This window comes from Centroberyx affinis, unplaced genomic scaffold, assembly GCF_046629955.1.
Source record: "Centroberyx affinis isolate AG114_WGS23_722 - 3 ecotype Tasmania unplaced genomic scaffold, CSIRO-AGI_Caff_v1 ptg001493l_1, whole genome shotgun sequence".
NCBI classification, from domain to species: Eukaryota; Metazoa; Chordata; class Actinopteri; order Beryciformes; family Berycidae; genus Centroberyx; species Centroberyx affinis.
This window is the reverse complement of record NW_027279958.1, coordinates 3,288-27,031: the sequence shown is the minus strand read 5'-3', so window position 1 is coordinate 27,031 and position 23,744 is coordinate 3,288. Positions and strand designations below refer to the sequence as shown.

General features: G+C 42.1%; 1 protein-coding gene across 2 annotated transcripts; it reads left to right on the top strand.

Moving 5' to 3' along the window:
* The first annotated feature begins 9,816 nt into the window (after positions 1 to 9,816).
* Positions 9,817 to 22,445, top strand: LOC139650430 (uncharacterized). Of its 2 annotated transcripts, none has more exons than XM_071527096.1 (11): positions 9,817 to 9,946; positions 10,439 to 11,919; positions 12,557 to 12,798; positions 13,437 to 13,645; positions 14,507 to 14,667; positions 15,225 to 15,328; positions 15,631 to 15,691; positions 17,983 to 18,071; positions 18,785 to 18,910; positions 19,837 to 19,937; positions 20,148 to 22,445. In XM_071527096.1, the coding sequence occupies exons 1-11, from the start codon at positions 9,894 to 9,896 to the stop codon at positions 20,683 to 20,685; spliced, it is 3,165 nt and encodes a 1,054-aa protein (XP_071383197.1). In that variant the 5' UTR covers positions 9,817 to 9,893; the 3' UTR covers positions 20,686 to 22,445. The 2 variants fall into 2 exon arrangements, with proteins under 2 accessions (XP_071383197.1, XP_071383198.1); XM_071527097.1 differs by having other exon boundaries at positions 9,818 to 9,968.
* Positions 22,446 to 23,744: the final 1,299 nt, after the last annotated feature.

Genomic DNA, 23,744 nt, shown 5'->3' with positions numbered 1-23,744 from the left:
CGTATGTGTAGACCATGTAGATGTGTGTGGCCCTTCAGAATCAAAAAGACCAAAAGAGAAAATGAGGGAAGAGAGGGGAGAGAAAGAATACACTCAAACTGAAACTGTGTGTGAGTGCGTGTGTGTGTGTATGTGTGTGTATGTGTGTGAGGTTGAGCCACACACACTGTGGTGTTTTTCTCTCCGTCTGTGTCGCCTTGTTTCCAGGATCACAATGACAAGGCTTGTGAGACCACGTACAAATACATTAAACATGCACACACACACACACACACACACACACACACACACACACACACACACACACACACACACACGAGTGGTGTTATGACAAGGTGCGTGAAAAAGTGTGAAAGATCGCAAGGACTGAAAGAACGACAGCGACCGACCGCCTCTGATGAAACTACCTAAGGTTCTTTCTCTCTCTCCCTCCCTCTCTCTCTCTCTCTCTCTCTCCTCCCTCTCTCTCACACATACATGCCCACAAACAGACCATGCACACACAGGCGTCTTGCGCTGCCATTGACACATCTGCCCTCACAATGGCAACTTCACAGGTAAGAACATATTTTCCTTCACTTTTCTACCTTGTAAATAAATCAGTAAACCGTCAGGAAGGAGTCTGTCAGCTTGGGACCCAAAGTGAGAAAGTTTAGCTTCACCGTGGGACCCAGACTCTTTAAAACATGTTAGCACTGTAAACATAGTCAACCCCGTGACCCCTAAGGTCAGTTGACAGTTGTTTATCCACTGAAGTCTGCAGAATGTATTAAATGTGCTTAATACCATATAGTAAATGCGCCACGAATCATGTTTTCACTACCAACTGAGCCAATAAACTTGCTTTATTGCATTTAAGTTGACACTGAATGTACAATTAGGGACACGCGCTCTTTTCATGAGGCTCACTGATGAGGTGAATCCAGGTAAAAGCCATTATGCCTTATTGATTTCCCATATTAAATCTATACCGATCACAAAGGAGGAGATGTAGAGAAAAAGAAGCAGATGAATTACAGAAGGATTTTGAAGCTTTGAGACGTGAATTGAATTGAGATGTGGATTGTGTGCAAGAGGCTGCAGCTCAACATCAGGAGCATGTCCCTAAGGTTTTGTACATTCAGTGTATAGTCAGTGTATGGATAAAGCATGATTCGGCACTTGTTTAGCATTTCGTAACTTGTATTCTCAGACGAAAAAGTAACAAAAAAGCATTTTTATGTGGAGATGCGGCTTTCTGCCGAGCGCGCATCCATTGAATATGCAGCAAGTCGTAACAGATAAGCACATCTATGACATGGAGAGATGCTTGTGTAATCAGGTACCGCGAAGGCATGCTTCTCTCTACGGTGACATACAATAGATGGCGATCTCCCAATGAGATCTGAGCCTCAACATTAGTTGTAGCATTTCACTGTTGTTACCTGCACCATGTCAGTGTTTACTGAAAACATGAGCTTACACTGAGAAGCTTACAGCAGATGAGAGTTGAACCACATGCAGGACTATGCTGGTAGGAGATATTGTGTGAAATATATCATGATAGGATGAGTCAGATGCATTAAGTCATATTAATACTCTTGTCATGTGGGGAGCCATCAGCAACAGGCCCAACAGACATTTTGGGTCTGGACATGAAGGTATAGAAGCCATTTCATTGCTAAACTCTGATGATAGCATGAATCTGTGTGGATAAGTGTTTGTATTGTCGTTGCCGTGACTATTTTCGTCCTCCTTCGATGTGGTGACCTCCTTTGACATCTGGAGACAGAATGAGGGCAACAACCGCTTTTGTGTTTTAACTTTGTCTTGAGCCTGTGCACCGAGGAAGGCCCGAATGACGAACATCTGCACCAAACACTGTTTTATTTTCTCTGTTGAAAAGGAGAATTAAGAATAGAGCAACATGAAATACGGCTCGGTGCAATTTCTTTCAGCGATATTCATCTTTGAACAGTGTTAACTTAAGGTAACACTGTGTAGGGCTTCTACACACTCTATCTGGAAGCACAGTATATCCAAGGAAGTAAAAACCCTGGTTAGCCCCGGTGAGGCTATGTTAACACAAATTTAGAAGATCCTGTGTTGTAGTTTTTTTTTTTTTTTGTCTTATTCAGATACACCTGATGTTGGAATATTTGACTGGAATGTTAATGTTTGATTAGTTAAAAACATCTTGTAGTTTGTGTCCCACCTAAGCCAGAAAGATGGAGGTATAATTATTTTGTTATGCCATATGGCATAACAAATAGGTGTATAGGTGTTAGGCCATATATGATCATTATTGCAAGACCAGTCTTTCAATTTTGAAAATTGAAAATAGTATGATGAATAGTACAGCAAAACCACACTGGGCCCAAGTTCTAATTAAAGGTTAAATTCATAGTTATATATATATATATATATATATATATATATATGTTGGGCCTCTGTTATATATTTCCTTAATATTTCTTTCCTATTTATCATTTTGTCAGCTTCAAATTCGTATAGTGGCCATTGCTGCACTGGTCCAGTGTCGTTGCGTTGCTGCATTGTTGCATTGTTGCATTGTTGCATTGTTGCACTGGTTAATTGTGGATTGTGAATGTAGAGTATAAAACTACAACAGTGGACATTTTCAGTGTAGAAGCCTACAGTATATGCAGAGGTTGAACTGAGGGAGGACAGAGGGAAACAGCATCCATCATTTAGCATGAAATAATGAAACACATCCTTCTAATTAGCCGCAGATTGTTGGCAAACTGAAGGAAGCGGTGCTTCCATGTCGTTGACCTTGTTTAATATGAATGAATCGACTAGCGCTTGCTTCAGCAGTCCTCAACCTGCCATCAGGTTTCAGATGGATCCCGGGGGTGATCGAGTCTTTGAGCCGTAAACAAGTTCAGCCAAATCCATCTCAACTGAGTTTGGCACAAGAAACCAAACTAATTTGGAAGGATTAGCTCTTATATTTTATATTTAGCATGGTTTCCATCACGCTTTGATAATTTGCAGGTTCAGGAGTGGCGTGAGAGGCCTTGGAGACCTCAGAAGTCACGGTTGTGAGAACAGCATTCTTCAGCGAAATGGCTGTCAGCTTTTCATTCTGGGTTTTTATTGGCCTCCATGGTAAAACAAGTTGGAATGACTGCAACAGCAAAAAAATACTTGGTTTAGCTATGAGCTCTATATTAATAAAACTTTCACATGCTTTGGGCGCAGCCTTGGAGAAAACACTCTGAACATAGTGCTCAGCTTTTTGCTGTCAGCTAAGACAAAATGAAACTTTAATGATCCCCACGGGGAAACTGGTTACGATTATGGGATGCCCCCATTGGGTGGATATGCTATTAATAGCATGGTCATGACGAAGAACTACATAAGTCCAATTCATGTTTTCAGACGAGTGAGGTTTGCATATCTCCTTATCCGTAATCTGTAAGTTGGGGTAACGTTTGAATTTATAATTAAAACAGTTGAGGTGATGCATCACATTCACACACAAAATTATCTGTATATGCTACTGTAACTTCATAAAATGTCAACACCGACTGAATTTTTTGTCTGTAGTCTTCAAATGATGAGGCTGCTTTTAATTTTATATTGAAGAACGTCATCTTAATGTCCTTACATTATGGGATTTGCTTGCAAAAGCTTTTACTGGCAGTTTGCAGTGAACGCACAACTGAACACTCAGTTAGTTAATGATTAATCAAACATTTATACGCAATACATCCACTCTCCGTTTCCTGATGAATGAAACAAGCCCGTAATAATACTTTGACCCAATGAAATGGATCCACTACTTTTAAAACACTGCATACCTAAGGGTTTTCAGAAAAGATCAAGAAAAGGATAATGTCTCCTTCAACTTCTTAAGCTTGAGTTTATATGAATATGTATATTTTTTCAAAATGTTGTAGGTGGCATGCAAAAATCAGCAATACCGTGACCCACAATCCAGCCCTCCGATCAGCTTGAATGTTGTGAGAGATGAAAGAGTTAGAAGAAGACATTTACACACGCCGATGGACTCGCATTAATCACATTTATGTATTTGCAAGTCACATTTTTATGTATTTGAAAATGGCTCTTCAAAAGACGATGTGCTGATCGCTATGCTCTGTTCACTGCACCTTGTGACCTTTGTGACCTTTAAAGAGAGAAGAAGAAAATTCAGAAGAAAATAGTATTCTGGTTTTTGGATTAAATGTGTCATAAGTAAGAATCACACTTTTTGGCATTTTTCCGCATCGGTGTGGGGACAATATGAGATTGAAAACTCATTCATTTTGCAACAAGGACATAGTGCAGTGTCACTTGTTTTGTAGCTCTGTGCATGCGCATTAGAAACTGAACCAAAATAAAATGGATTGCCTTTTAACAAATAGATAGGTTTGATCATACAATTGGCACTAATTTGCGCTGTAGTTAGAGCGCCTGCTTAAGCGATGCTACAGAAAAGTTTGTGTCTGGAATTCTGCGTGTTTTGTCGCTAATGAATGACAGTGTCTCCCATGTGTAGAAAATGTTTCGGGACCCTCAGACCAAGCGAATCTACAGAGAATACGCTGGAAAATCCCCAAAATACTCAGCCGTGAAGTGGAGATTCAACCAATTCTTTGTTCTTGAAAAGTTGACTTTTGTGTGATGTGAGACTAGGTGACATCCGACAGCGATGTCACCTAATATTAATAATCAATCAACATTCTCAACTAAATTGCAGCCTATGTATGAACCATAATCACTTATCATCTGACATTTGAAATAGATTACTTTACCCGTTACATTGCAGTGTATATGTTTGGATCAAAACCTGGGGGCATAGAACTGAGTTTAAAATGTCCCTCAGTGTCCACCATAGAACCACATATGTTGAAACAGAAATATACAGTGCGCTCTCTCATGTAACAAAGTCAGAGGGAATTATCAAGTGACTGTATTTGATTATGAATAGATATATTTTTTTTTTTACAAAAGCTACTATTTTCAGTGATGAACTGTAAAAAAAATGTACAGATTGAAATCAAATTGATTCAAGTTTTTGAATCAATCAATTTGGCAGCTTTAAGACTGTAGTACTGCAGTTGTGTGTGTGTGTGTGTGTGTGTGTGTGTGTGTGTGTGTGTGTGTGTGTGACTGTGTATGTGCGGACCTGTCTAGTTGAAATTTAATACATTTTCCCTACCCAAATGTCAAAGCTGCAGCCACACACACGACCAAAAGCGCAAGTATTAGTAGAGTGACCTTAAATTCACCTTTGCTTTGAAGTCATCTACAAATGTCTAATATCTGATCGAACGCGGAGTTGAGGCAAAACGACGGACTGTCAGCTTGTTATCGGCCTTCATGTTCAAGCCATATTAAAGAAGTGACACCAACAAACTTCATGCTGACAGTAAGGAACTTTCCAGTGCCGGCCTTCAAAGTTTTTCCAAAATTGTTGACAGTTGACATTTTGAGACAGTAGATACGGGTAGTATTGACTTTAGTCAGGATGGAGAGAATGGGAGGAATTCAGTGAGGTTGATCTAGTTGTCTGTGTTAAATGGCCTTAAATTAATACGCCAACTTTTTGAAAAATAAGCTGTTTCACCCACTTCTCTTGTGCGCTGAGGAGAATTGCGAGCAGGTTCACCTCTGTGTGTTCTATCATGCTTTGCAGATGATGTTACGCTTATTTGTACTGTCCACTGGACATCTACAGCGTCAGCATGGACCGTAGTGAAGGAAATAAGAGGTGAAACTTGTCGTCACACAGTAGCAAGGTGATCAGGTCTAGGTCCGGGTCTAGGTTGTAAAACGCTGGTGTAGCCTATTGGTTTAACTGCTGGTTCTGCGACAGGCCTAATGCAGCGAAACGGCCCGGCTTGTTCCACAACACATGACGTTTTCACTTCCACTGTCGGGATCTAAAGATGTCTGGTGGTTTTATTTCTCGTCCGTTCAGTTCCCCCGTTCCCTCCGTCATCGCTTCTTTTCTCTGTGACGGAGAGATGGGTTCGGAGAGAGACAAGAAAGACGAGAGAAAAAAGTCCAGAAGCGTTCCTCTCTTTCCCCCTCCCCTGCTCCCTCCGTTTTTTTGGGGTGAATTTGAGAGAAAACTAGAGTAGCGTCTCCCCCACACACACTCCTCCACACTCCTCTCCCTTCCGCTCGCATCCTTTCATTGTCTCATCTTTCATCATTTCATTGTCTCAACACACACACACGCAAATGCATACACATAGACACACAAAATTTGGTAAGATTTTCTCAGTTGATTTTAGCTCTTCTTGGGAAATTTGTGGGGTTGATTCATTCTAATGTTTCAAAAAAGAGAAAAAAAAATCATGGGATTCAGGGACTGAACATTTTTTAATTATGCAAAATTAAGCAAAATTCCATTTGAAGGGTTTCATTCCAAAACACTATATACATTTTTTCATTAATATAATCATGCTATATCCACTTCGGAAACATTGTGATACCTGTAATTCATCTATGAACAGTTGAAAAACACATCATCCTGCCCTAAAATACACAGCTATTTTCTAATCAGAGCAATCAGATGAGCCAGAAATTTAAAAGTGACTCATAATTTGTTTTAGATTTTAAAGTACTTGTATGAGCCACAATGTGATGCAGCTGCCTTATCTGTGCGTATCGTACTCACCTTATCTGTAGCCTAATTTGACTTTGTGTTGCATAATACAAAATATTACTACATTGTTGTTGTCATGAATGTTGTCATGAATATGATCATTAATGCTAATAGTGAGGTTATAGTGTCAGACACAGGTACTGTAGTCACCACACTATTATCTATCCTGCATGATAATGCTGAGGTTTCCAGCTATGAGATGTAGTCACACTGTACTAGTGACCTCAGCATTAACATGACCACCTACACACATACTGACACACACACGCACACATACACACACACTCTGTCTTTCACTCTTTCTCCATTCATGGGAAAGTGATGATGTTCCTGGTACACCTAGTAGACTCATAAACAACAATGTATGTCTAGATTCTCTAATATTTATTGTTAATTTATTACCTGGACAAATTATTCTGCAAGGATCTGCAAGGTATTTGGCAAGGCAGATGCAAAATTGAGGGTTTAACCCTTCTGGGAGCGAAAAATTGTATTAACCCAGGCAGCATGTGATGGACGGCGATGTGCAGGAGGTCAGCAAGTTCAGCGTCAACCTAAATGAGCATTTTCACGATATGATGTTATAGCGGTGTAAAAATCACATTAAAACAGCTTTGTAAACTAAGAAGAAAAGAAGTAAAACAGAGAGTGCTACATGGTGCACAGTGTCAAAAAACTTCCAAAAAAGGTGCTCTTTGGTTTGGGGCATGCAACTGAATGAAACAAAATTCTTGTTTTTTGAAAAATGTAAAAAGCCTTTATTTCATGGGCTCATCTAGGGACATTAAAAACACTTAGAAAACTCCAGCGTGTTTCGTCATCGGCCTTCATCAATGAGCTCCAAACAATTCATGTTCAAAACAATTTATGTTTTGAATTGCCGGCCACTGCCGAAATGCGTTGGAGTGTTGTAATTGTTTTTAACATCCCTAGATGACTAACTAATTTGAACTGATATCAGAAAGATCTTTATGTCCCAGTTTCGCAAATCGATGCAGCTATGGAGGACTGTGGACGTTATCTCAACTTTAATTTTGATGCAAAATTTACACAGGTTTTCAACATGGTGCAGGCCGCCGTATCAACATCTATTCAACGGCAAAATGTCTGCTGGGAATTGTTGAGCCGGTATTGAGCCAATTAGTCTATTCTGAAGCTGGATATTGACTAAGAAGATTGATGGTTCACTTAGTTCACTTTGGTTCACTACCATTAACTGCTGGGCCATTACCTGTTTAAGTATGTGTATGTGTATCCTGGTCCACTGCAGAGACACCCATAGAAAACCACTACTGTGAATGTGTGTGTGTGTGTGTGTGTGTGTGTGGATGTGTCTGTGGCAGGGCAGCGATGTAATATTGGAGATGTTCACAGTTGTGGACATATCAGTGGTTGCGTGAGTGTATGTGTCAGTGTCACTGAAGCTGTTAAAAGGTTATATCACATAACCCCACACAGTAGAAAACAGAACATTTTTGTGTTACAGGTGTGTGTGTGTTTGTGTGTGTGTGTGTGTGTGTGCGCGCGTGTGTTGTGTGTGTGTGTGTATGGGGTGGGTGGCAACAGGGTGTTCAGAGGGTTCCCTGAGCCTTGTCGTTTGTCGCTGTCTACCTTCCTGTTTCATTCTCTCTCACTTCCTGTCAGCTGACTCAGACGGAGAATCTTGCTCTGGTAAACAGCTACGCTAACGCCCACGCACGGGCACACGCACACGCACACGCATGAGCATACACAGAAACGCACGCAGTCACACACACAGACACACACAGATGCATGCATGTAATACACACACACACAAAGTCATACAAACACAAAGACGCAGACACACACAAGCGCACACATACACACACACACACACACACACCCAAACACACGTAAACACACAAACACATATGCGCACGCACACACATACACGTGCGCAGTCGCACACACAGACACACATGCACAGTCACACATACACATATACACACACAAACACACATGCGTGCACACACTCACATACACTTTAACACTGCTTCCTATTGTTATGTGGGCTTATGTGGCATAGCCTTATAACAGCTCAACTGTATTTATTACACAGTAAATGAGTATATGCTACAAAATCTATTTCAGCTGCAAGTTAGACTGTTTTCTAGCCTTTACTGTAAAATTGTGTGTATTTGGTAAGTATGTATCAGTTCTTCAGCTACTTTCTTTCTCTCTGTCTCCCTCTCTCTCTCTCTCTCTCTCTGTCTCTGTCTCTCTCTCTCTCTCTCTCTGTCTCTCTCTCCTTGTGATTTGTCTGACTAACCGAACCAAAGTTTGAATATCAGAAACAGAGAGAGAGATAGACAAGAGAAAGGAGAGAGAGACAGAGAGAGAAAGAGAGAGAGAGACAGAGAGAGAGAGAGACAGAGAGAGAGAGAGAGAGGGCATGACGCAGAGAGAGGGACAGAACGAAGTGAGAGTGCAGAAAGGCAGATAAGAAGAGAGATAGAGAGGTAGAAACTGAGCGAGGGAGAAAAGAAAGAGGACAAAAGAGAGAAAGAGAAAACGAAGGAGGATGCAAGGTGAGAGAGAGAGAGATAAGGAAGGGCGAAGAGGCGGAAAGAGAGACAGATAGGGAGGGGGGGGGCAGAGAGATAAAGATAGCTAGAGGAGGGAGATCCGTCAGCGTTGGTTTCCTCAGGATGTGGTTACCACGACGACGAATGGCACAGACAACATCATCACCCGCTGGTCCCCTCTGACACCTGCAAGTGTGTGTGTGTGTATGTGTGAAAGTCAAGGAGCGTGTGTGTATCTATGTGTGTTTCAGCGAGCGAGTGAGTAAATGAGTGAGTGAGTGTGTATGTGTGTGTGTGTCCACTTTGCATATGCTTTGTGAATGTGTGTGAAAGAGTGTGTGTGTGTATGAGAATGTGTGTGTGTGTGTGTATGAGTAAGTGGATGCACAGTGACTTTCAAAATTTGTGTGTGATTGAGTGCGAATACGATCAAGATTAGTGTGTATGTGTGCCTGCTTCTTAGTGTGTGTGTGTATGTTGTGTGTATGTAAGTTATTTGGAGAACTTCTGTCAAAGGAAACTGCACTGAGAGAGAGAGAGAGAGAGAGAGAGAGAGAGAGAGAGAGAGAGAGAGAGAGAGAGAGAGGAGGGACTTTGAGAGAGGCTGACAATCTGAAAGGGGGAAATAAATAGACAAACATTCAAAGCAGCGGAGAGAGGAAGGCAAAACAGAGAAAGGAGAGGTGTGACGATGGAGAGAATACGGAGAACGACCAGAAAACATGAACAAGGGAGGACAAACGCATGTGAAACGAAAATCAGGCGGCAAAGGCTGGTAAAACAAAACAACTCAAAACGTATATAATCATCTCTTCATTTCGCCTCTGTCTTCCTCCTTTCGCTCTATCTCTGACTCATTGTCCTATTTACAGCAGAATGTGGTTACAAACAAGAAAGAAAGAAAGAAAGAAAGAAAGAAAGAAAGACACATGCACAGTTAATGTCTTTAAGTGCATTCTAACAAGCTGCCTTAGTCATGAAGCCTTGGAGAATAGTGTGAAGGTGCCGAGCACAGTAAAAAAAGAAGACAAAATCATTTTCTGGCATACTCATCTTGACATGGATACTATTCAAACTCATCTATTCAGCACCAGTGTTCAGACATTTTTTCAGTGTTTTTTGGTGTTTGAAGTATAATTTTACAGCAGCAAATGCCAAACCAAACCAAATGACATCAGTAGAGGGAGAATGAACGTGAACCCACACAGGGACATGCGAAAAACCCACATTCATACGTTCATACTAACACTGTATCTCTCTCCTGCAGGTGCTCTAGCCAAACACACAGGATCATCATGGAAGACCGTTCCTCCACCCATACCTTCCCCAACCTCCACCACCATCATCGGCACCGCCCATCTCTCCACCTCAACATACCCAGCCTCCAAAGCCCCGAGCTGGGATACCCCTCCTCCCAGCCGCCCCTGGACGCCCTGGAGCCGTATGGAGGTCGAGGGGAACAATCCACAACCTCGTTCCCGATGTCAAACGCCTCCTCTGGGGAGAGCAGGGAGAGCGGTGGGGGTGACAGAGGGGGCATGGATGGAGATGCTGGTGTAGGAGGCCATCTTGGTGGAGAAAGGGTTTTAGGGGGCCATTTTGATGACACTTGGTACGGCGCTGGCATAAAGGAAGAAGTTTGGGATGATGGGGAGAGTTGTGAAAGTGCAGTGGATGATTTTTATAGTAAAGGTGGTTGCTATGGCAACGCAAATGATGTTTTTTACACCAGGAATTGCAGCAGTGAGGATGGGAGAGATGGTGTTAACAGTTTTGCTGTTGTTGGCCGCAATGCTAGAGTCAAAGCCAATTACAACAGTTATGCTCACCTTAGCTGTGAAGCCAAAAATGAGACAGTTTACAGCAGGGAGGCTAATGTTAGCCACTTCAACAAACAGAATACTCTCTACAACAGAGGTGCTGCTGTTAGCTTTAGCGACAGCAGTGTCGACGATGGTCATTCCAGAGTGAATGATAGCTATTTAGGAGTGGAAGAGGATTTTGGATCCAGCAGGAGCTCAGGTGAGGATCCACCTCCACCTACCGAGTTGGAGCCTGGGACTTGGGTGAACCTCTCTCCCACATGTCAGCCCCTGGAGGCTGGGGAGGCCAGGTGGAGAGGCGGGGCGGACTCCCGCACTCTGGCCTCAGGGTGCCAACCGCAGAGGTCGCCTATAGGCGTCAACAGTGGGAACTACACTCAGAAACTGGACTCGTTCTCCAAGGCTTTCCTCTCCCATCGGAAGAGAGGGTTCCCCGTGATTCCTGGCGGGGATTCCTTCGGACAGATCTGGGAATTCGGGGTGGGAAAAGTAGAAAGCCAAATGACATCAAGGCACAGCTGTGCTTTTGATTTGCGGCCGGACTCCTACCATCGTCCATCCTCCTCTCCTCCTCCTCACCCCCCTCTCCCCTCTCTTCCCTCCCCTCCCCCTCCATTTCACCTCATGTCTTCAGTTCTCAGTCCTCCCCCTACACCTTTACCCCCTCCCTCCCTCTCGCCCCCCAAAATGGACTCTGCTGGTGCATTTGGGGGAATTGGACATTCATCCTCGAAGGGGGGAGAATCACTCGGTACGCTCCAGTTTTTCCCCCCTCGTCTCCAGTCTCTGCCCTCCGTCCACCCCTCTGGGATGATATGGAAGTTTCCGGTGTTGTCTCATTGCTTTCCGCAGCCGGCAGGTGATGCCAGCAGCATCGAGGGCAACCTGAGGTCTTCCCACTGTAGTGACTATAGCAACGTCGCAGGTGAGGCACCGTGTGCGCTTGTGTGTATGATTTGATTTGTGTTCTGTCAACCACATGGGCTTACAGGACACATTCATACATGAAATATGTGAGTGAACATCATTTCTCCCTAAACCGCACTACACAGCTCATTATACAAAGGACAGAAGAACATAAGCTGAATTAAATGAATTTCATTTTCAGTTTCTCGCAAATCACATAACACAGATTCTGTCCTCTGCTGTTGTGATAATCAACCCTCCTGCCTCTATAAATAATGGTTATGTACCTGAATTTAATTGTGCACAGCAAGATTTTTGGTTTTTGGACTGACATACATTAAGGTCCTGCCATATAACTCTTCTTAATGAGACAATGTATGTGACCAGCAAAGTGTCAGAATCAGAATTTTCTGTTCATGACTTAATGCCGATAATGTAAAGTAAACAAAATCCTCACATATATACAGACATAATATTCAAGGCGTTGAATACATTACTGATCAATGACAATGCCACAGTGCTGAAACAATTTATATTGCCTTAATGTCACTACATTATTATTAGAAATCACCTGAGTATTTCTTTCCTCTGTCTTCTTCTTCTCTTGTCCTCCCTTCTTCATCGTTTCCCCCTTCCTACCTTTCTTTTTCTCTCAGCCCAACACAACGTCCTTCAGTCTCCAGAATCGTCATTCCTTACCTCTTCATCCCATCGTCCGTCCCTCCATCCATCCACACCGCTCTGTCCCGCCAGCAGTCCCTCCCTCCATCCCTCCTTCCATCTTCCCCCTCGTCCATCTCACATCTCCAGTCCACATTACGAGGCAGGGGAAAAGCTAGCTCCTTACATGGTGTCCCAGGAGGTGAAGAATGGACCTGTCAGCCAATCGCATGTAAAGGTATGGTTTGGATTTGATTGGTCAAGCTAACCCACAACGACAGATACGCTTTGCATGGATGGTGGCTAAGTTTGTACCACAGGTGTTAGACATGGGCTTCCTTTACTTTTTTCAGTGTGGGAACCAACTTGAGTAAATTTAATTGCATAGTAGGCCCTTGTGTCTTAAAAACACAAGTTATATAGACATAAGAAGACCTAGCAGAAACAGGCCCACAACTGAATTTGGCTCCCAAGTCATAGTTAAAGAAATGCTGTTAGACTGACAAAGGTTCTGATAAGACCAAGATACTGTTTTTGCTGCTTTGTTTATGTCTGCTTATGTGCAGATGCATACCCACGGCATGAACACAAATCCATCCATCATTATTTAGAGCCATAATTTCCACTGTCATAAACTCCTTCTTGGATTCTTACAGCTTGTCAGAAAATATAAGGGAACGTTCAGTCACAAGTGCCAGCAGACAGTGGCTCATCTCCAGTATAATATGGATTTATACATATTGAAAGATAAATATGAGGCATAATAACAGACTGATTCTCTATTGGCTTCCATGTTAAATTATGTTGAAACAATGACACAATCAAAAAAGACCAAATTCAGCTCACAGTCCCAATACTTTGGCTTTGTTCCTACAGCAAGCAGCCCCTCCGATCTACACTGGAACTCTGTTTCCCAGTATGCTTCACTCCAGCAGGGGTCAGAGGAGGGGCCGCTACACTCCTCGACCCGTCCTCAACCCAGTCCGCTGGGGGCCGGGGCTTTACTCCTCCCTCTCATCACTCCATCACAGACAAGAAGGGATGGCACGAGGAGATGAGGAGGAGAAGGAGTGCAGTGTATTACCGTGAGTAAAGTGGTGAACCAAATAAGACGATAAGAAAAAAGACACAGATTGATGAACTTCATTCATCCCAGAGGTGAAACTGGATCAGGATGTAGATAGCAATGCAGCAAATAAAAAATATAGAGGATTAAAGATACAATGTCTTCATTGCACTATTCCACCAATACAAGGTTGCTATTGGCTACAAAGAATTCTCGCTATGCTGGCCATTGATAGTTTGACACATTTACAGATGTTTGCAGTTTACGGATCTACAAATGAAAGATGTAAACACATGCGTTCAGTCCTGCAAATGTGGACCATTGGCTCTTCACATTCTCTTCACATTACAGATGAAAGCAACATATGTTCAGCAATATATTTACATGTTACTCTGTCTATCTCTAGTGCTGTCTATATCTCTGCATCAATCCCTCTCACTGTTTACTACTCTGCTACTCTGTGTCCGTCTGTCAATTTTTTAATTCAATTCAATTCAGTATGCTTTATTGGCATGAATGTCAGATGAGCAATATTGCCAAAGTGTCAAGGATAATACAATTCAATAATGAGATGGAAAAAAAAATATATATATATATATATATATATATACAATTCATTAAATTAAATTTAATAAATAAATAAAAACAACAAGAAAATGGCAGAAAATAATAATAGTAATAGTATAGTGTGTGTGTGTGTGTCTGTCTCTCACTCTCATAACCTTAATGCCTCATCTCTCTTCACTCTCTCTTCTTTCTGTACTTTCCATCATCATCGCTACATAAGGATCTATCCAGGTCATAATATTGACATGCCGTTCTTTATTCCATTTTCTATCTTTCACTTCTCTCCATACTGTCTCTTTTTCCCTCTCTCCAGGTGTATCAACGTGGGCCGTGACTTCCAGGCGGAGCTTCCCCCATGCTTCCTGGAGTGGGAGGAGTCCGGGGCGTGGTCACCAGAGGAAGGATCGCCCAGGGAACAGTTGCTGTGGAAACCGTGGGAGCAGCTGGAGGAGAGTACCAACTCACAAGACCAAGGTAAAAGGACAGGAGAGCCCTGCCAATCCAAAACTTTCCAGGGAATGGTACTCAGTCTTTATAGCCAAATAGATGATGATAGATATACCTTTAGATGATGAGCGGTATTACTCTGTTTTCAGTTTTTAGATGCTTTTGAATCTCCTTAAATCTACATTTATAGATACATTTCAGGCATTTGCTGATGCTCCTATCAAGAGCAACTTGGAGTGATTAAATTCCTAGACTGCAAATATTACAAGCCACTAGTAGTAAGGAGGTCAAGGGTCAAAGTCACAGCAACCTGCCAGCAGATGGATCAAATACCATCTTGTCCCTAGAATGATCCTGTATGATAGAGAAATGCTTGGAAGGAAATAAGAGCTAAAGAGAAAAGGTGGGAAGGTTTTGCATTGAGAGAGAAGTATTTTCAGAGCAAGTACAGGAGCAAGAGTGTGACATGTCAGTGTATATGATGAAAAGTTTTAATTTTATCAAAGTCTTATATATACTAACTGCTGAAAACTGTTGTTTATGTGTGTGTGTGTGTGTGTGTGTGTGTGTGTGTGTGTGTCCAGTGGAGAGGCTGTTGTCAATGAGCAGTTCCAGCTGCCTACCAGGAGGGGGCAGTAACACAGAGCTGGCTTTGCACTGTCTGCACTCCTGTCAGGGAGACATAATGGTAAGGAGGGAGGAGGAATATTCATTCATTCATTCATTCATTATTTCACACACCCATCCTTTTATTCATTCAAGTGTTTATTTTTGTCCATTCATTTTCTGGTCTGTTCACCTACTAACTCACTCATTCTCTCAATCGTTCATTCACTCACTGTCTTCTTCTCACTCCTTTCTTTCTTTCTTTGTTTCTTTCACTCATTCACATTCAGTTGTTTCTCTTCTAATCCATTGCATGCCTCAGCTGTCATCTCTCCCCCATGTGTTTCTCTCCCTCCCTCCTCCATCCCTCTCTCTCCTGTACAGGCTACACTGGAGATGCTGCTGTTCTCACAGCCCTCGCCGACAGGAGACTACCACTACTCTGGTAACCTTTGACCTTTGACCTCACCTTACGTCTTGGGGTTTCCCTGCCTGTTAAAGGATGATTCCTGTATATTTATGTGATGTTCAGCCAACTTTTTGGGTTTCACATGGTTTGGCTTCCTGGTGATGTGTCTGTCAGCTGTCAGCAGCCAATCACATGCTAGTGTTTCTATGTCCCGCCTATTGCAGCAACACATGGCAGCTAGCAACTAGACAGCTCAAATAGAACAGCAATACACTATATCACACGCTCACACCACATGCTCTCATGCATGCACATGCACACACAGACATGCCAGTATTTTTATTTATTTATTATTATATATATATTTTTTATTTTAGTCAACATTTCTTTCATTTTCATTATGATATTTTCTTTATTTTTCATTATTTTATTTTTTATTATATTGTTTTGTTGTTTTATTATTTTTTTCTTATTTTGATTGTATTTTTTTTCCTTATCTTTATCTTTATCTTTATTTAGAGCATTCATCCTGGTACAGGAGCAGGGCTAGAGAAGTCACACTGGGGTTATTTAGATTGTAGTCGGCAGTGTCTCAATTGAAACCTGAGTTTAATCTCTTAATCTCACCCTGTTAAATACCTGGCTGTCATTTAAATTGTATTGTGCACACCCAGTGCTCATGTTTTAGAGCTGCATCCAAGTCAAACCCAGGTGTGGTACGTAATTATGTGGCTCCTATCGGGTAGATTTACACAGGAGAACAAGATCTGAGTTTTAACCTTATTAAACCAGGATTTGATGGCTCTGCTATGTTTAGCCAGCAATGAAAAGACCAAACTCAAGGCCCGGATGAGTGGTCAGGTCAAATCACTGTGCAATCTAAATCAGTCTGGCTGCAGGTCCTATTCTACTCTGGGACATATAATTTAGTTACATTTAACAAGAGGAGAAAGAGGCAGGAAAGGAAGGGAAGGAAACAAATAGTGAAGGAAGTTTTTTCATCTCAATATTCCTCCAAAAGAAGGGGGAAGCATGTCAAAATCTGTCAACAAAGTAGACACTATTCCCACTGCGCATACAATAGTAGCTATTGTAGAAACATCCACCCTCTCTCTCTCTCTCTCTCTCTCTCTATCTCTCTCTCTCTCTCTATCTCTCTCTTGCTCTCTCTCTCTCTCTTTTCTCTCCCTGTCTGGTTCTTGCTGTCTGTGTGGTGCCTGTGTGAGTTGAGGAGTAGGTACAGAGTATTCATTGTTCTGCATGTCTAAATGGTGAGTGTAACCCTGTAAAACCTGAATCTTCCTCTGACCTTAATGTGTGTGTGTGTGTGTGTGTGTGTGTGTGTGTGTGTGTGTGAATGCCCTCAGGCATGTTATCTAATCCAAATTCTCAAACAACATGGATATAATTATACATTTTACACAGATGTATAGGTACATAATGTTCTCTCTCTCTCTCTCTCTCTCTCTCTCTCTCTCTATGTGGCTCAAGGTGCTTTTTCAAAGTAGACAATCAGTACAACTTATCACCTTCTCTTTCTCTCATTGGTTGTTGTCAGGTTGTGGCAGGATGTTACACATTTCACAAGAGTAATTGCATAATTTGGCATTGCAGCAAGTCAGCATGGCCTTTTTGGTATTTGCTCAATTCAAATTGTTCATTTATTTTGTTTGTTTTTTGGGGGAAATATATCTCTAAGGTGCTGATTTTTGTTATGTTACACTTTCTGTCTCATTTAGTAGATGGTGTTGACATGACCTGCTCTCTCTGGGAAGCTAAATGTGTGTGTGGCTGCCTGTTTCCATGTTTGGAGATGGATGGTTTATTTTTACAAGACGCTTACAACCTCTAGGACATATTACAAGCAACTGCCTGTTGCCTTCTATCACCCGATTTTTGGCTAGGTTTCAAAACCCCTCCCAGGAACAGCATGATATACTACATTTACATTATGGTTAGTTAGTTCTGTCCGTATCAGGGATAAAACCAACAACGCTTTCAGAACTTTGCGTGCTTCCAAACCACCTGCCTGTTTTTTAGGTCATACATGTCGGTCAGATCTTCCGCCCAGTATAATTTCTGTTTACTAATCAAAGCGATTCTCTTTGTTTTTCTCTTTTTATCTCTCTCCTTTTCTATCCCTGTCTTTCTGTCTCTCTCTTCTTTCTCTGTTTCACTACTGTTTCACGTTTTTTTCTCTCTTTTTCTCTCTTTTACCTCCCACTGTCTCCCATTTTCTTTTCCCCTTTCTCTTTCCCTCTTTCTCTCATTATTTCTCATACTCCCTTTCTCCCTTCTTCTCTCTCTCCCTCTCTCTCTCTCTTCAGGTAGTGATGTATGGACGGACAGTGAGAGGAATCTTTTCAGTGCAGCCCTGGTGACTTGCAGAAAAGATTTCTCTCTCATTCAGAAAATGGTATAATTCATACATGGGTCATTCTCTATGCTGCAGTACACTATAGGGGTCAAAAACTAACCCTATCTATGTGTTTGTGTCTCTAATCTGTCTTTGCCCTGGTACTAGAAGTATTTTTTACCATTGATTTTAAGCATACTGATTTTACACATTTTTAAATTGTAATTTGTTATGCAGCATATTTTGGTAGATTGTAGCATCAATCAGTTGTGTGGAACCACGTAGAACACAGCCAGTGTTGACATCCATGCTGCAGTCTGGTGGAGATAAACACACACATCTGTCTGCATGGCTAAATCAAGACATGGGATGGAAAATGGAAAATCAAGCATACACATTCACGCGCTGCAACACACCATTTAATGATAATATGCTGAGCACAAAGGCTCATCACAGGTCAAAAACTCTTTGTGCTTGAAAAATGGTCAAGAAGCAGCATGTGGGCTTGATTTTCCATTTGAAATGTGTATTTTAATTTAATATTGGGAAACAAGGTGAGGTGCAAAAGGAAAGAGCTAATTTTTCAGTTTGATTTTTGAATGTTCCATCAGGAAGAAGACAAATCATTTTTCTTTAGCCTCAAAAGCAACATAAATAATATGTATATTGATTCTATATTTAAAGATGGACTACATAAGGTGCTCAGTGGAAGCTGTATGGAGTCATCAATCAAGAGCTGTGTGTGTGTGTGTGCGTGTGTGTGTGTCTTGCAGGTGAGGACTAAGACTGTGTGCCAGTGCGTTGAGTTTTACTACCTGAGTAAGAAGCTCCTGGACAAGCAGAAAAAGCAGAGGAAGGAGGAGGAGGACAGAGACGGAGGGATGGACCAGCAGACAAATGTAAGTAACGGTTGGGGATAGAGGAAGGGGAGGGAGTCATGGGATTCACAGGGATTCAAACTAACAACCCTCTGGTCACAAGCTTGCTCCATTGTTCCACTGATGTCACCCTGTTTCTGTCAGTTTCTACCACTTCCTGTTTTGTCTCTCCATGTCGCTCTCTTTCTCTTTCTGTCTCTTTCTCTCTCTGCCTGTTCTCAGCGATGTGTCTATTCCCATGGTGCTCTCTGTGTCTCCTGGGACATTGTCAATCATTAGGATAAGCCCCGCATCATCATACAGCACAGACTCACACACACACACACACACACACACACACACACACACACACACACACACACATACACACAGAGAGAGCATTGAGTTCTGATTGGCTGAATCATTGTCTTGGACCTGTTTAGTTTAGTTTTGTCGAGTCATGTTACTTCTCAGCTGTATCAAGCTGCTGGGTCATGTTTCACACACACACACACACACACACACACACACACACACACACACATTTGTGTTGCTATATTTGTAAGGATTTACTATTGTCTAACCCCAATACTTTTCCTAACCATAATTCTAACCCTAAGTCTGGGACACAGAGTCCTCTATTCCTTTTTCATTCTTTTAGGGACATTGAGTAAACACACACAAACACACACACACACACACACACACACACACACACACTGCTCTGCTGAGTCATGCATCATGATCTCTGAGAGCTACTAGGGCTCACAGAATATAATGAATTAAAATAGAATATGGTGGAGTACAACAGTGTTTCCATAGAATAGAAATGAATAGAGTATATATAGAGTATTTATTTCTCTAGTCTTGTGCAGTTGCTTAAATGCATTACATGGTTATCTGATGTGGAATGCAGTTTGACATGTCAATCACAGAATGACAGATTACAATTGGTCCTGTCTTCCTAGGTGGCGCCCGTCCCTCAACCAATGAACAGACAGTTTGGACTGGAAGGGGCGGTTGCTGCGCCCCCATTGGCCAGCTTCTTCCCCTGTAAGCTGTGTGGCAAGTGAGTAGGACCAATCACACCAGAGGAATCTCCAGCACAACTCTCTATGCGTTTGGCTTTAGGGCAAGCCAACAGATGGTTTAGATTTTAAAGTGTTCTTTTCATTCCTTTCCTCTACGTCCTCCCTGCTTCTCTCCACTCCCTGCATTATTTATTTTCTCTCTGTGTCCCTCTATCTCCGTCTCTCTCTCTCTCTCTCCCTCCCTCCAGAATGTTCTACAAGATCAAGTCCCGTAACGCTCACATGAAGATCCACCGGCAGCCTCAGGAGGACTGGAGCGACCGGCGGCTCCAGCACCAGCTCCTCACCCAGCGTTTGGCCCTCAGCCTCCCCGCCAACCACACTCCCTCCCCGGGCAGCAACCTACCCCAACCCCAGCCCCAGGCTCCAGCTCCGGCCTTCTCCTCATCCGGCCTGCCCGTACCTCCGAGCAACGATACAGACAATGTCCTCAACTCTGTTTCTGTAACCCATAGCAACTCCGTCACCCACAGCGATGCCAGCATCCTGGATCACGCCGCAGCAGTAACCTATAGCAATGTCAACAATCCCAACCCTCACGTAATCACCAATATTGACGGCGGTGATTCAAATCAAAGAGGGCCCGCCGCCGTCATGTCTTTCCACCAATCGTGGAGCTCGTTTGGACTCGGCCCCGACTCCGCGACCTTCTACTGCGATCCGGAAGTGAAAGAAGCCGTAGGGGTCGCGACAGGAGGGGGTAAAGGGCCAATCAGCTGGCAGTAGCATCTGGCTGTTATATTATGGGAGATATGATATGATCCAGATATGTTTTTAGAGCATTTTATAAGAGGAGAACAAAGTGCCAAGTGTTTGTGTTTTTTTACCCTTGTGCTGTAAATTGTGTACTTAAAGGTTTTAGGTATTTTTTTATAAGGTATTTAAATGTTTCTTATGCATTTAAAATTTTAATTAAATGTTATAACCTTGTGGTTATTTTTAACGTTACTGAGCTTAGCAGAAGGACACACACACACACATCTTGTTAAAATGTTTTGATATAACACCATAATGGGCTAATATTGACCTTGGTAGACCATCTCCTCTCTACAGCTCTCTGAGTGCTGTAGTGTGTGCCCAGAATTGACCCGTTGATGGTTAACTACAGTATGTGTGCATGTGTAGTTGTGTGTGTGTGTTGGTGTGTGTGTGTTTGTGTGACTCTTTCCACTGTATCCTGGAAGAGCTGTTGGTGTGTGTGTGTATATTCTTGGACTTCTATCTTTACCTCAATACACACAAATGTGGATGGAAAGATGGACAAGATCCTGAGGTGAGGGACAGTGTTAGGGCTAGGAGGTAATTAATGAATGGTTTTAATGCAATGTTCTCACAAAATGTATGTGTGTGTGTGTGTGTGTGTTTGTGTGGCTCACTTGAGATAAAAGCACGGTTGTCTATTGTCTGCTTCACCAAGCAGAACTACAAAGAACCATTTTATTTTTCCCATTTTCATCTATAATCGTAGCATATCTAGAATCTGATGAATGTGATTTTTACTGTAATTTTAACAGATTACAGCTGCCATTTTTAAAAATCAGATCACTGTTGCAGGTTTATAGTAACCTTGGGAACTCAAACTCAAACTCAAACTGCAGTCTAAGCTTTCCAGTCTGCTCACTGTCCTTGAACAGTAAAGTCAGTGATGAAGGCATGAATCCCACAAAACCCAGTGGAGACCAAGTTAAACAGAGACGTGTCCTCTCTTGTCTGTCTTCACGTTTACTTACAAGTCACCTCCGCTGATTAGGTCAGCTGTATCTTTATTCATTCATGCATTCCTGTGTGGTCCTTTAAGGCGGTAGGTATTCTTTGGTCCTGTATCTTTATGTGTGTTCCTGTGATTGTGATAACGATAACAGTGTTTGTGTGGCTGTCCATGTGCATGTACTGTGATGCAACGCAACAGGCAGTTACCTGCAATATGCAATATGTCCTTGTAGCTATCATTGTTAAAACAAAGCTATACGTAAACATACTGTATATACTGCACATGCATGTAAGTGTTCAAGTGTGTGTGTGCTTGACTGCATGCTGTGTGCATGCATGTGTATTTGTTTGTGTGTGTGTGTTCCTGATAACGGTTAACAATGGCCTTTAAAATGGTCCCTCCCCGTGAAACACTCGTTCCCCCGGACAAAAGTCCAACATGTCTAGTACAGTTTGTCTGCCCTCCTTTCTCTCTCTCTCTCTCTCTCTCCCCAATGTTCATTTCTCATTCTCTCTCTCTCTATCACTGCACCTCCCACCTCTGTAGCACTGGGCTGTGTCTTGCTGATAAATGTGCTCTACTTTACTTTACTTTCAGGGTCACCTGATATATCTCAATCTACTGCTAATCTATAAAAAATGTAAATACTTTTCTCACCAATATCAGTTTTTTCCTCTTTTCTCGCTGTTTTCATGTGATCAGTGCGCCCATATCCGAAACTTTCCTTTCAAAAAACTTGCATTTACAATAGTTGTGACATTAAAATCTCATGAGCCTCCCTTGATTCTGTTTTTGTTTCCTGAAACCATGCTAAGAAATATAAAACATATAGAAACATTAGCTTATGAAACATTCTGACATCAAGTGTGGAGGACTAATTGGGCCTTTGCTGAGTTTAATTTAATTTCACTTATTTTACTGCAGATGGATGGCTCTGGCCTGAGGCAATCTCACTCTTACTATGTTTTTGTTCTCACTCTCTAATTGGAAGTTTTTTCTTTCTGCAACAAGGGGGAGGGACAAAATGAGAGGGGCAGCACCCAAAGGTCCTGAATGTAGGCCTTTTCAGAGAGAGAGAGAGAGAGAGAGAGACCAGACCAATGGGGAGAGAGAAGGGGGGCACAGAAAGAAAAGTTACTGAACAGTTTCCATTCATCTATTCATGCTCAGCAGCTCTTTGCCAGTTGACCGAACCCAACTCTCTCTCCCTCTTGTTTTCTGCTTTCTTTTTTAGCTTCTTCAGTCAGTTCACTATATGGGGCCAAGGCCATGGTGAAAAAGAATGACATACTGATTACATAACACTGTGTCACTTTTATAATAATAACAATAATACTAATAGTCAAGAGTAACTTACAATGAGTATAAATGAGCATAGGCTGCCCATCATAAATAACTGTGAAAGCATGAAGCCTAGTTATAAAAAAGCACAAGGGGTACCTGTTTTGTACTAAAATATAATGCAGCAAATTACAAAATCATATAACCTTTTCTCTGTGGAATTTGATAGCAGTATGAACATCCAATAAAAGTTATACAGTAGCTTTGCTGAACACTTAATCTCTCATCTCTCATCTCGACTTGTGTGACAATAAACATTTGAAAGGAGTCAGCCTGAGTGATTCAGTGTTTGGAAAACCTACAGTCTTTTATGGACATCGTATTCCTACATTTAGCCAGTAGAGCTACACTCTGATCCAATATGGTTACCTCACTCCTTATCAGTTAACTCAAACTTTAGTAGTCGCAGGTAGCAGGTCACAGACGGCTCCTTTGGCACATAAATGCATAACACCAGGGCAGAGGCTGGCAAAGCTTTGTTGACTTTGTCTTACTGCCAGGTAATGAGATGTAAAACTGCTTACAATGCTAACTAGCTGTTATTTAGGGAAGCTGAAGGACAAATGCTGAAACTTTGTCGACATGTGACAAGTGGATAAGCAGAGCAAAATTCTAAGTGGCAAGGTGCACCTATCTGACAGTGTTTAGCACATTTTGCACATGCTGAACTATAACAACTGAGAGCAGATGGAGGCCAGATGACTATTAAAAGTAATCTGCCTGGGCAAAGATG